General features: G+C 49.5%; 1 protein-coding gene across 1 annotated transcript in view; it reads left to right on the top strand.

Annotated features, from left to right (window-relative positions):
* Positions 1-14678, top strand: part of Cacng4 (calcium voltage-gated channel auxiliary subunit gamma 4) — a 59507-nt gene that overhangs the window by 42199 nt on the left and 2630 nt on the right. The window contains exons 2-3 of the mRNA XM_031350883.1: positions 8342-8425; positions 13819-13959. Of these exons, the coding sequence (XP_031206743.1) occupies positions 8342-8425; positions 13819-13959 (225 nt within the window). The remainder of the gene's footprint in view (positions 1-8341; positions 8426-13818; positions 13960-14678) is intronic.

Raw genomic sequence — 14678 nt, 5'->3', positions numbered from 1 at the left:
TATGCCACATATATACATACATACATACGCATACATACATGTGCACACACACCCTTGAATATGCCACATATATACATATATACACATGCATACATGTGCACATACCTTTGAATATAACACATATATACATAGATACACATACATACATGTGCACACACACCTTTGAATATGTCACATATAGACATACATACATACACATACATACATGTGCACACACCTTTGAATATAACACATATATACATAGATACGCATACATACATGTGCACGCACCTTTGAATATAACACATATATTCATACACACACACCACAGCTGAGGAGTGATGAACGAGTGAGTGAGTGATGAGAAGGAAATGAAAATGGCATTAAGGAATGAATAGGATGGAATGAATGTGTGTTGAGGCGGGGAAAACGAATGGCTTGTGAATGAACAGGCACGTCCTACAGAGCACTGCCCTTGACCGGCCTCTTCTGTACTCCGTTTACACTAAGCCTTTAGTGCTCCTCAACCCTGCACCACCCTCCCTGGCAAATATGGAGCTGGCTTTCATCCCAAGACTTAGACACTGCCCCCAACCCCAGCTTCACAGTCAGGGAGCTGTCTCTCTCAAGCTCGCCTGGTACCCATGCTGCCTACTCTCCCTGTAGATGGAGGCAACTTCAGGGTAGTGGGGTAGAGCGTTCGACAAGGAGCCAAGAGTCAGCAAAGAGATGCACATGCATCCATGCAGCTACTCTGCCAAGCACACAGCTTTCCAACATCTGATAAAATGTGTGTATAAACACCTAGTGGCTCCACCCTTGGGCCTCTGCAGTGGGCTTGTGCAAGAACACCTTTAGACCTCTCCAAGGCTTCTCCCTCCATCTCCAAAGGAGCCTTGGTATAGAGAGGCAACAGGCTAGTGCACAGAATCCATACAGCACATCAGCTTTGACCTAAGCCCAAGCCCAGCTTTGTCTACAAGTAGTACACATCCCAAAGGTGGCCCTGGCCTCAGCTTCCCAGAAGTCATTTAGAATGGACCACAGAACCGGTGCCCAAGGGACAGAGACTGGAATTGTTTCTCTTCCTGCTCCCATCCTGTCCTCCCCTGCACAAAGTTTACTGGGTGGGTAACTAGGGATACTGGCAGAGCTGCTCCCCCCCAGGCAACCTACCCATGGCTGCGAGCAAAAGGCAAGAAATAATTGGTGCAGCCGAGTCTCGGAGTGGACAGGGGATGTACACAAGGCTGATGGCTGCGGCAGACTTAAGGTGGGCAGGAGGGTGTCTGTATGCTCCAGGTAGGCCCTCCTAGCTACTGTTGATGCTTGCGGGGCTCCAGTGGCGTCCTACCTGGGAAAGGCTATGCAGGAGATAAAGGATTTTATGAATGATCACTGTTATTATTAAGACAGCAGCTGGCATTCTGTTCCCTGGGATTCCCTTAATTAGAATGGGCTGCTAAGGTGCCTCTCACCAAGGCTGGTGCCAGGTGCCAACATCCTTCAAATGACTCAAAGAGTGACTAACTACCCAGCTTTTGTACTGAAAGTCTTGTCTCTGGAATCCCTTGAGTCCATGGGATGGGTCACCCAGGCTCTCTGTGACGGCATAGCCCTGAGGTATGACCTTCAGAAGGATCATGGAAGGACAGGCTACCCCATGCCACTGCACGTACACTCACACACACATGCACACACCTACACATACACTCACACACACACATCACACACTCTCTCACCACACACCACACACACACTCACACATGCCCACCTACACATACACTCACATACACATACACACCCCTATACACACATAGACTGTCACACAGAAACACAGTCACACACTACACATACAGTCACACACACACACTTACCACCACAGTTTTTGCCTGATTCACCAGCTTCCATAGCCAGGGCATCTATGGTCATTTCAGATACACCTCCATCACCATGTTTTCTCTTACAGTGAAAGGTTCTAGCCTCTTAAATGAGCCTTTGTGGTTTGTTTACAGGCATGGCAGAAAGTTCAGGCAACACAAAGGAATTCACAAACTTAGCTCACTCATAATCCTAGAAATATTACCCAGAAATATAACAGAGGACATATGTTAGGAAATTTCTTTCCAGATACTTCCTATGTCAGTATGTATGTGTGTATGTATGTGCATATTGTATATCTACATGTCTATATGTATATGTGTATATGTACACATACATGGATACATGCATGCATACATGCACACACATTTAGGAAAAGTGGCTCGTGGAAGGAGATGAGTGGATACCTATGTACACACTGACATGTATGCACATCCCCACAGGAAGCCATGGAAATCAAGCAGGAGCAGCCCCTCTGGCCCCTTCCTGAGTTTTACAGATGACGTCATAACTCACCTGGGGCCACGTGACTCACAAACTCTTACTCGAGTAGCTTCCTGATCTTCCAGGGGGCCACTGTGTTCTTGTGAGTGCCCTGCTCCTAGTGTCTCTGGATTCTTGTCGAGGGGTCATTCCAGGGTCCCAGGATGAACCACACACTAAGACGAACCTCAATGTCATTTAGCTGACAGCCCAGAGGCATTCCGTCTCGCTGAAAAAAGAGTTGGAAACAGCTTTCTCTCCTGCTTCTCTCATCGGCCATTAATTTTCTCCCTGTTAAGAACCTTGAGCCAATGCTAACAAAATTAAACTTGACAGAGATAAATGTGAGGTTCCCCAGGCCTGAAACTGTTGAGCTCCACATAAACAGGTAACTCTGTGGGAAAAAAAATTCCCAGGGAAACTGAGGCAATGAGAATCCTCAGTCCCATTAAGGGAAGCAAGAGGTCTGGAGAAGGAGGATACAGCCTAGATGTTGATTTGTTTGTTTTGAGACAGGGGCTCACTGTGTAGCTTTGGCTGGCCTGAACTTGCTGTGTAGACTAGGCTGTGTGTGTGGGTGTGGGTGTGGGTATGGGTGTATGCGCACGTGCGCCTCTAATGGACTCACACATGTGTAAATGGGTACATTCGTAGAGGCCAAAAGTCAACTTTGGGTTGCTATGCTTCGGGACATTAAGTTTCCCCAGCTGTCCATAACAGGGAGGGAGAATGAAGAAGGCTCTTGGAGCCACCGTGAAGAAAAAAAACAAAAAAACAAAAACTAGAGATGTCTAACCAAACAGGACATGTAGGGGAAAATATCTCAGATTCTTAGCTTCGAGGTCAGGGAGTAAATCTCTTTCCCTTTTTGGTCAATAGGGGCAAAAACAGTGGCTGACCATCTGCTCCATTGCCCACTCCCTCCTTAGACAGTGCTAGGGTAGAACTGATTGTCATGGATCTAGCTCCCCGCCTGTGAATTAGGATTGGCCCCTCCAAACCCTGAACGACCTCACCACAACTTGGTTTCGTCTGCAAGACCCTCTTTTAAAATAAGGATCTGCTATATAGGAAATCCAGAATTCCCCCCATTGGCTCAGCTTTTAAAGCTTGGTCCCCAGCCTGTGGCTCTATTGGGAGGTAGTGGGGTCCTTAGAGAGTGGTGCTGGTTGGAACAAGCTTGGTTAATTGGGGGTGTGCCCATGTATAGAGATGGAGACCTTGGATCCTTTTTCTTTGCTCCCAGCCACCAGGAAGTGAATGGGGCCTCACAGCCTCCATCTCTCATCACAATGTCCTACTAAATACTAGACCACAGGCTCAAAGGGCCTCAGACTGGAGTCTTGACTGTGAGTCAGAATGAGCCTTTTCTCTCTTGCCATTCATTGTTCGTCTCCCGAGTCACGTCACAGTGTGGAAAGCTGGATGGCATGGGTGCCTTCATAGCTACTACAGGTTAGACTGCAGGATGCCTCTGAGGGCAGCAAAGCTTAATAGATATTAATTAATATATTAGCTAATATATGCTAATCTCTCTCTAGGTGTGTGAAAAAGCAGGGAGAAGGAAATGGAAATGGGGAGCAAAGGGGAGGGGCAGGAGGACCAGAAAAGGGTATGTGCCTTCAGATTCCCTTTGATCATTATCCCACAAAAAGAGGGGGACATGGTGGTCCCCCTTTACTTCTCCAAGAAATAGTTGACAGATCTAGGCATGTAGACATTCCTGCAGCCACTACAAATCATGAGCTCAAGAATGAGCCACGGGGAGATAATTCAGCTGGTAAAGACATTATCCAAGCATAAATTCCTGACTTCAGTCCCCAACACTGAAGTAAAAAGCCAAGAGTGTTGACAGCTACTTGCAGTTCTGGCTCTGGAGAAGCAGAGATTTCCAGAGGCCAGCCAGCCTAGGGTACTTGGCACATTCCAGGTTAGTGAGAGACCCTGCCTCAAAAAGCAAGGTCAGTAGTCCCCGAGGAAGGACACCCAAAGTTGACTTCTGGCCTCCACACATGCACATGTGTATTCACTTATACACATGTGTACCCATGTGTGCATGCACACCACACACACATGCACACATATACCCCCCCACACTCATACCACACCCCCTATACACACAGATACACAAATACACTCCACACAGATATACACACCATACACACACACACACACACACCACACAAAATGAGTTAACAGGCTATGGATGTTGCTTGGTGTCAGGGCCTTTGCTTAATTCACAAAGCTTTGTGTTCCATTTCTAGCACTTTAAAAACAAAGTCACAGGCCTGGCCTCTGCACTTGCAAGGCAGAGGCGGGTAGCTATGCATTGAAGGCCAGCCTGGTCTACCTCGTAAGATCAGGCCAGCCAAGGTTTCATAGTGAGACCCTGTCTCAAAACAAACAAACAAAAGCTACACAAACCGATAGATATACTACAAGATTTTGTTTGCAAGTCTATCTAAAATGAATTAAGGACATGGGACATGAGTCAGTGACAGAGCACTTGCTTAGCATGCTCAAAGTCCTAGGTTCCATCCCCAGTGACAAAGAAATCAACTCATAAGTATGGTTAAATAATTTTCTAGCTGTAGCATGGGGAACAGTGAAATATATTGGAAGGATGCTTGGAGCAGATGTCTGTGTGTAAGACCAGCCTGGTCTACAGAGTGAATGCCAGGACAGTCTTTCTTAACACTGAGTGTTCCTGTCATGTGACCCAACAATTGCACCCCTGGGCAATTGTTTCAGAATGATAATAAACCTATTTTTTCCCAAGGCCTGAACATGAACACCCGCAGCAGTATTGATGGAAACAGTGGACCTCTCTCATGGGTCATGATTTAGCAGACGATGATGTTTCCATGCTGTGGCACTGCCCAGCCATGGAATGTGCAAGCCACCAACACACACACGGGAGATAAGCTCAGAACTGGGTGGAGTACAAAAGGCCACCCCTGAAGATTACTGTGCCATTCAGTCCGTGTGTTGATATTTTAAAGGACAAAGCTACTACAACGGAGAACCCCACGGTGATGGCTGTGGGTTCAGGAGAGACTGGGGTGGACAGGGAGGAGGGTGTGGCTGAAAACAAAGGGCACCTGGAAGTGAGCCTTGTGATGGAAGGTTCTGGATCACACACGAGGTCGGTGTCACCACTCTGCATGTGACAGCCTGCTAGTTTTCTCAAGTGCTACCAGGAATCCAAGAAAAGGTCACCCCATGACATATCACTTCTTCCTCTTTATGTATGTGTGCTTATGGTTATATATGTGTGTGCTCACCAGCACCAGCATGTGTAGAGGCCAGAAGTTATCTTTGAAATGGCTCTTAATTGTTTTATTATCATGCTTATTTGTGTGTGTGCATGTATGTGCTCTTGCATATATGGGTGCACATGTATATGTGTGTCTGTGTTCATGTGAGGGTGCACATGTATATGGGTGGGTACCCGTGTATATGTGTGGGTGCATGTGTGTGAGTGCACATGCATGTGTGAGTGCATGTGTGTGGGTGTACATGTATGTGTGAGTACATGTGTGTGGGTGTACATGGATGCACACAAGTATGTGCAAGTTGTGTGTGTATTCATGTGTGTGGGTACACGTGTGTGTGTGTGTGTGTGTGTGTGTGTGTGTGTGCATGGGAGGATGTGGGGAGACAGTCCACAAAGCCAAGTCAGCCACAAGATTGTCAAGCTGAAGAGATTGTTTTCTTTTCCAACCTCTTATTATTTGACTTGTTCCAACAAGCACGCGTGACTTGGTGATTCTCTTTAGACCTGTGAAGTGGCAAAAAAGAAAAGGAAAGAAAAGAAAGAAAGAAAAGGGGAAAAAAGGAAGTGTTGGGGGTGGGCAGTGCCAGAGAGCTCTGCTCACCCCACTCCTTTAAAAGCTGCTTCTGGGTCAGCCAGAACAAGTCCTAGGAATGAAGTCCTTGGCCCACTCAAGTCCCTGCCAGTCTACCTACCCGCAGCCATCCTGGATCCAGCCCATTCTGCTAGTTCATCTCCTTCACCAGCTCCTGCCCTTTTTTGCTCACTGACTCAGACACTCGGGGACATGTGAAATAGAAGACAGGCAACTATGGGCCCAGCAGCAAATCTCCCTGACTCATCCCCAGAGACCAAGAACCACCTCAGTGCCTAGCCGGAATCATCTAAGGTTCTAAGGGACCTGAAAGCTGAGAATAGAGATGAGAGCCACTGCGTAGGCGAGGGAACTCAAGGTTAACGGAATTCCCACAGAACACACATCCCACCCAAGATACCTCCTCCGAGACTCTCCGTCCATCTCCTGCACCTCTGACCAGGGGTCTGGAGCACATAGAGCTGCTCCTGTGCACAGAGGTCTTTGGAGCAGCAGCTGAAGGGAGGAGGAGGAGGAAAACCTTGGCAGGGGGCAGCTGGTCAGCAGCTCATGTGTCACCAGGTAGGAGAGTGACAAGCTTCCAGCTCAGCAGGGAGACCTTAGGTGGACACACGGGCAGACAGATGTGCCCCTGGCACACTTCCAGCCTCCACTGTCTCCACCCACTCTGAAGCCAGGCTGAGCTGCTGGAAGCCAGCAGGATGCTTGGCAGCAGCTTCAAGAGAAGAACTGGCTACAGCTGGGAATAGACCAGCTCTGACCAGTTAGGGGGTTAGGGAGGAAGAGCTCCGGCCATCGGCTGCTGGAGTCATGTGGCTGAGTAGGCCTGAGCAGTTGGCAGGCACAGGCATGGAGTGGCATGACCTTCCCCCATGTGACCATCTCTCTGCTGGTGTGTTTAGTGATGGGCGTTTGCAGGCTGCAGGGCAGCAGATGATTAGGAGAAAATGGATGGAAGATTCTGGAAGGGAGAACTGTCCTGTCCTGGAGTTACTGAATAAACCAGGAATTCTGCTTTTCTATGCTGTGAAGACCACTTCTCCAGGTGGAGAGGAAAATCTGGGCAGGAGATAGTTGTACCGTTCTGGAAGTTTCTTGGCTCTCCACCTTCAATTGGATTAAGGGTGTCTTAGTCAGGGTTTCTATTCCTGCACAAAACGTCATGACCAAGAAGCAAGTTGGGGAGGAAAGGGTTTATTCAGCTTACACTTCCACACTGCTGTTCATCACCAGAGGAAGTCAGGACTGGAACCCAAGCAGGTCAGGAAGCAGGAGCTGATGCAGAGGCCATGGAGGGATGTTCCTGACTGGCTTGCTCAGCTTGCTTTCTTATAGAACCCAGGACTACCAGCCCAGGGATGGCACCACCCGCAATGGGCCCTCCCACCCTTGATCACTAATTGAGAAAATGCCTTACAGCTGGATCTCATGGAGGCACTTCCTCAACTGAAGCTCCCTTCTCTGTGAAGCTCTCTTTGTCTAGTTGACACACAAAACCAGCCAGTACAAAGGGGATTGGAATCTGAGTCCATTCTAGCACTTGGAGGGAGGAATTCACTCTATACTGTATAAGCATCACCCAACTCGTGCCTCTGGGAGTCCAACTGAAAGGCCCTCTGCCCCTTGGAAAGGAACAAATTCCTGCTCAATTTTCAAGCAGCAACTCTTCTATCCCCTTGGGCCTGGGGATCCTGCCTGCTGTTTGGGGCCTTTTGTCCTGACAGTGAGGAGTTGTTTCATCCTTGAAGATGTCGAGGCATAACCAGAAACGATACAGCTCTGATTGAGGCTCATCCCAGTGTGCAAGACCTCTGTGTGTGTGTGTGTGTATGTGTGTGTGTGTCTACGAGTGTGTCTGCGTGTGTGTGTGTCTGCATGTGTGTGTGTCTGCGTGTGTGTGTGTGTCTGCATGTGTGTGTGTGTGTGTGTGTGTCTGTGTCTGTGTCTGTGTCTGTGTCTGTGTCTGTGTCTGTGTCTGTGTCCCCACGGGACACCAAGCAGTGGGGACTTCAGATGCACCCTCTCTTTTCTCTGCCTCTGGGATCTGCCCAAAGCTTCCATGTCTGGAATGAATGGTTGTCTGAACCCACTGGACATTCACAGCATGCGTTTCCCCTTGTTTCCTCCAGGCATCTATAGAGGGCACTGCTTCCGGATCAACCACTTCCCAGAGGACAATGATTATGACCATGACAGCTCCGAGTACCTCCTCCGTGAGTGACAAGTACCTCAGCTGCTTTGTATGAGGAGGGGGGAGGAAGGGAGAGGCTAGAGAGGTGAGCCCTGTGGACTTGGCCCCCCAGTTCTTTGCCCTGGGGGCTTGTGAGCATTTTTATTTAGAAGTCCTGAGCTCAGAGGATGGGCTTAGTGCAGGAGTGGCCCAATGAGCTGTGTATTTGAGGGTAGGCACAGTTGGATCAAGTGGATCACTGAGGCCCAAGCTGTAAGGAACAGCTTCAGGGGACCACTGGTGGAGCAAGCGAAGTTAAGGGGAGGAACTTCCACTGGGGATGTAGCTCAGTTGGTAGAGTGCTTGCCTAGCATATACAAAGGTCCGAGTTCCATCCTCAGCCAGCACAGCTTAAGGCCAGCTTGGGGGCACAGGCTGTAATCTCAGTGCTCCAGAGGTGTGGAAGATCAGGAATTCAAGGTCATCTCCTGCTATGTCGTAAATTTGAGTCTAGACCCCGTCTCCAATTTTACAAAAAGAAAAGATACGAGCTCTCTGATAATTATTGTTCAGACTAATAATATCAATACTCAGAGGTAGAGGCAGGAGAACCAGGAAGCCAAGGTCACCCTCTGCTGTGTAGTGACTTTGAGGCCAGCCTGAGCTCTAGAAAGCCCAGACCTGACGAAAGCTAAGAGGTTCTGCCCAGGCCACAGCTTCCTGAGGGGTGGAGCATCTGAGATGCACTATGTACGGATTACCTCACCTACTGACTGCTTCTGCAAGGAATCTTGTCAGTTAAGAAGGGGAGGGCTGCCCTATAGGAAGAGCAGTAGACTCAACTAACCCAGATTCCAGGGAGCTCCCAGAGATGGAGCCACCAACCAGGAGCATATAGGGGCTGGTCCAAGGCCCCTGGCACACACAGCAGAGCTCTGCCTGGTCTGGCCTCAGTGAAAGCAGATGCTCTTAATCCTCCAGAGACTTGAGGCTCCAGGGAGGGAGGAGGCCTGGTCGGGGCAGAGCACATGGGATGAGGAACTGGGGGGGGGGAGGGGACTGAGAGGGGGGCAATGACTGGAATGTAAATAAGTAAAATAACTGAAATTAAAAAAAAAAAAAGCCGGGCAATGGTGGCACACGCCTTTAATCCCAGCACTTGGGAGGCAGAGGCAGGCGGATTTCTGAGTTCAAGGCTGCCTGGTCTACAGAATGAGTTCCAGGACAGCCGGAGCTACACAGAGAAACCCTGTCTCAAAAAACCAAGAAAAAAAAAAAAAAGAATCCCACACAGTTGGTGATGAAGCTGGCAAGGCTTCCTCTGATGGGTAGCCCTAAGTCCCTTCAGCCACAACTTAAGTAGCCACTGCCTCTGCCTATGGAGTGCCTTGAGCCCTTGTTCCCATATGATCCTGTGACTGAGTTACACCTCCCCATTGGTACTCACACCATATGCTGAACCCCAAAGGATGGGCTACCCCTGCTGCTAAAATTCTATCCAGAGTTCATCCATGGACCTCTGGAGCCCTCTCCTCCAGAAAGGAGGAAACCACAGCCAGAGAGGGGCTAGAAATGGATGCTGGGCTTTCTGTGTCATTCCCTCCTCCCCGTCAGCCAGAAGACACAAAGCTGCTTCTCGAAGCACCCTGGGGCTCAGGCCCAGCCTCACACATAGAGAATCGATACCAGTGTGTCCTTAGAGAGAGCATAATTCACCATGCACCTGATTATGGGTCTTTTTTTTTTCCCTTACAAGAAAGGATTTGGATCATGAGTCATCGGATGAAATAGAACAGTGCATGGTTCCCATGGAGCTGAGGCCGTGTCAGGCTGCTCCAGCCAGGCCCAGAACCTGAAATAATACGACCAGAGCCCTGCCTCCAACCCACCTCCCTATCTTCTTCCCTTTTGTCTTCCTGTCCTCTGATTGGACATACTGGAGGCCCACACTCTACGTGGGGTAAATGAGGTCCCCTTAGGGTGGCCATAGATGGAGGAGATTGTACACTGCCCGACTCAAGAAATGCCACTTGCATAAATTACGGTGTGAGTGGCATCCTCCCCGTTCTGAGATGCAGAGCTTGTGAAAGGGAGCTAGAAGGACAGAGCTGACTGGCAAGAGCCAAGACCCCTAGGCAAGAGTATGGCAGCTTCTTCATTTTGCAGCTTGGCAGAGAGAAGCCTTGGGAATTATCTCCATGAGTGATACTGTCTTCCAAAAGCCAGAGTTGGGAGCCTTGATGGTTTGGTCCGTACAAGTTGGCCTCTTGGGCTCCAGGATGGGATAGAGAAGGACGGAGTAAGGGTCCAAAGCTTTAGCCCTGATGCCACAGGTCCTCCCACCAGCAGTGTCCCCTGGGAACCCAGGGGTCTGGGAGTCCCTTAGAGTGATAGTGTCGATATGACAGTTGTCTCTCCCAGAAAGGATGTGTTTTCAAATGTACAAGATCTCCAGGTTCATAACAAGCTACTGTGCGTCCATCAGTGTCTGTAGAGATAGGTCCCTGAAAACTGATTTCTACCTTCCCCCAGGACACAAAGAAACCTGGAGCCAGCTGCATACCAACTTGGAGACCTGTGAAGGTCATAGTCCCTGAGCCCACGGGACCTGTGTCTCCCAGGCTATCCTGATTCCCAGTATTCAGTCCTCTGGTCTCTGTGTAGAGGATCCCTGGAGGGGATCCTCCCGGTCTCTGGTGGCTCGTAGGATGATGTCATCTATTTCTTCATTCATTTACTGTAACTCTGTCACAGGCTTATCACCATCCTAAACAAGTGGGATTCAGGGACATGGAAACAGCTCTGGCCCCCGTGTGGTGTCAGAGTACAGGAATCTGAAGAGCACAGAAGGTTCTGTGGTGAGGGAAGGCCTGAGAAACAGCAGCCCAGCAAGCCCAAGGCTAGACAGCTCCTCACTCTTATCTTAGAAAATTCAAGAAACAAATCAACTCTAAGCCTCACATTCCTACGAGACACTGGACTTGCATTTTGAGTTGCAGTGGGTACCTGGAAGCCTCAGAGCATTGCACACTGACAGCTTGGGACCTAAGGGCATCACCACCTCACACCCTGTGGAGAGTCTCTTTCTTGGGTGTGTCTTGTCCCCAACGTCCCTGCCTGTCTTGTCCCAGGCCTGGCACCTCCCTCCTAGGTTCAGGATTTCTAGTTAGATGCCTGACGCCTGTGCCAAACCACAGTGCTGGTGTCTAGGCAACTGTGAGTTCACAGTGGGGCCTAGAGTAAGTTACAAGATAGTGTCCGTCCTCTAGACATATGTCATCCCCCGTGGCTGGATGTGGTCACCGGGGCATGGCTGACTTCAGCTTCTCAGGATCCGTGTGGCAAGACACTGGAGCATCTGCAGTCCATGTAGCAAGAGACAGGGGTTGGCAGGACTCACCTGAATGGCGTCTCCGAGCCACAGGGCTCCAGTGTGCCCTCCGGACCATCTGACTGGTCTGCAGAAGGCAAGGCAGGGTTGTCCATCTTGGCTCAGAGGCACATTTGAGAGGCATACAGGAAACCTCCTCCCAGAGCCCCATGACTACAAGAAAGCTAAGAGGAGTTGGGGAGGAAGTGACCGAGAGAGGAGTTTTATTTAATGCCCCCACACAATCCCTTCTCTGTGGAGCAGGGGCTCACACTGTGGGTGTACAGAAAGAAGACAAACACTGCCTTCAGAGGCTGCAAGGCCCCAAGCCAGTCAGCTGGCTCAGGAGGGGCACCTGCCCGCATTTCCTGACTCACAGTCCTCCAAAGCACTACTAAGGCCCACGCAACTAGATTTCTCTAGGACTGCAAGCACACAGAGGAGGCCAAGCTCTGAGCATCTCCCATGATCCTGTTCTCTTCCTCTGACCTTGTCATCTACCCAGACGCTCAGGTTGAGGACCAGAGGCCTACTGTGTGTGCTGGTGGGCATTCATTTCCTAAGGGGTTACAGCAAACCATCCACGAACCACGTGGCCGAAAGCAACAGAAATCGAGCCCTGGGTTCATCCAGAATGCTCTCACCTTGAGACCCCTAGGGTCCCTAAACACATATGTAATACCTTTCCCCATAGGCAGCCACATCCACAGGGAAAGGACACAGTCAACCTCTCCAGCTTGGTATCACTACTGTGGCCAAGTTATGAAACGGTGCCTCAGGCGGCCACTGAACTTCCTGGCCCTGCCTCCAACCCTGCTGGTCAGGGGCAGAACGAGGATTCAGACATGGTTCTGCTATGTGTGTGACAGTGTGACAGACAGCATCTTATTGTGCTCTGCCCTGTGAAGCCACCTCTTCTGTGACTCCCACAAGTTGTGAGCTTGCACGTCTCCCTGTGTCACCAGGCCCAGCGGTGACTTGCTAAACATAACTAGTCACTGTGAAAGTGCCTACTGCAGCCAGCCTTGTGCTAATCGTCCCACAAGGACAAAACCAACCACAGCACAGTGGCCCCCACTAATTCATGGCTTTAATTTCTGAGGTTTTAGGCAACAGCAATTTAAACTTATGAAATGGAACATGCCAGACATAAAGAACCTGTAGGTTTTTAAGTTAACTTTTATTATAGCATATTGTTGCAGTTGTCCGATTTTATTATTAGCTGCTATAGTCACTTTCTATACCAGATCTGTCAATTGGATTTTATCATAGTGGACTGGCAAGGCGGCTCCAGGTAAAGGCCCTTTGCTATGTGGATGACCCTGGTGACCTAAGTTTGATCACAGTCACAGAGCCCACATGAAGTCGGAAGAACTTACTTCACAGGCCTGTCCTCCAACATCCACACATGGGCTGTGGTACATGTGTCCACACAACAGCAACATTAAATGAAAATGTAAAACGTTAACTTTATCATGAGTATGTATATATAAGAAAACACGGTGTCCTTATAGGAAACACATCTGTACCGCCCACAGATGCAGAGGGAACTTAACTATTAAAGCCGTTTTTTCACAAGTGGGGAAAGTAAGTCTTTGAAGAGTGCAGTGATCTGGCTATGAACGCACAGTCCCACACAGTCTCACACCTAGTCCCACTTAATATGCTTAAGCCTGATTCTCCAACCACTGGCCAGAGCTGGCTCTAGAGCACACCACTTCCAGCCTCTTGATGTTCCTATGGGACCACTCAGGAGAGAGCTTAGTGGGATGTGGCTGTTATATCAATGCCATACCTTCCAGAGCATTAGTTACTGTGGCCTCTCCAGTGCCACCGAGGGACTCTGACATCTCTCGTCTGTTGTGGCCCACACCCCAAAAAGAGCCCAGTGACCCACCAGGCAGGTATGGTTATGGATCAGTTGGCTTCTGAGAAAGTAAACAGCCAATCTAGAGCCACTATTTGTCCAGGTCCAGCCACAGGACTCCTGGAGAGACACCTATGGCCGTGGTGGGGGTGCTGGCTGGGCTCACTCCCATGTCTGCTTTGTTCCCTTCCTGGCCTAGGCATTGTGCGAGCTTCCAGTGTCTTTCCCATCCTCAGCACCATCCTGCTCCTGCTTGGAGGGCTCTGCATCGGCGCTGGGAGGATCTACAGCCGCAAGAACAATATTGTCCTCAGCGCAGGAATCCTCTTTGTGGCCGCAGGTAGGTGGGGCTGCCCCTCCAGACAGAGGCTGAGGCTATGGTGGAGCACCTGAACTCGTGGTCTCCGAGGCCAGGAATGTGCATCCTGATGGGAGGGCAGTCTGAAATCCCACTGCGCGGTTAACTTGAAGAGGCCAGTGTGTAGGACTGGGGCAGGGATGAGGTTTTTGTTTGAGAGCATGACAGCATTACAAATGGGTTTTCACACATTGTAAAGGGTCACACACATTGTACATGCTTTAAACGCCACCGGATTTCATCCTTTGGAGAGGTTAATTTGATGGCATTCAAAATTGTACCTCATATCAAAAGGTCAGGTGTGTAAAATACAACCCAGGCAACAGGGTGCTGGGCGCTTTCCAAACCTATAACAGGGTCAGGAGCTGGCTGGGTTGGATATAAGGAAAGAATGTGAAGCCTTGTGGGATGCCAAGACCCAAGGGGGTTTGCCCTGTAAAGACAGGGTGAGGGACTGGAAGAAGAAAGACAGAATAGCATCCATTTCTTACCATACATTGGTGTTGGCTGTTCCAGGCTATCTAGAGATGAATTAAAGTACATTGGGGAGTTGGCTGGGTTACAGGCAAATGCTGCAGTACTCTAAGGAAGGGAGCCATCACAGATTTCAGGTTCTGCTGGAGCTGTATCTCTAACGAACACCCAAGGGTAACTGGACTTAGCGGGGGAAACTAGTGACTGTGGTGGTGCACGGCTCTAAT

Source organism: Mastomys coucha, unplaced genomic scaffold (assembly GCF_008632895.1).
Source record: "Mastomys coucha isolate ucsf_1 unplaced genomic scaffold, UCSF_Mcou_1 pScaffold5, whole genome shotgun sequence".
Classification (NCBI taxonomy): Eukaryota; Metazoa; Chordata; class Mammalia; order Rodentia; family Muridae; genus Mastomys; species Mastomys coucha.
Note: the sequence above shows the minus strand (reverse complement) of the source record. Positions and strands in the feature narration are given on the sequence as shown.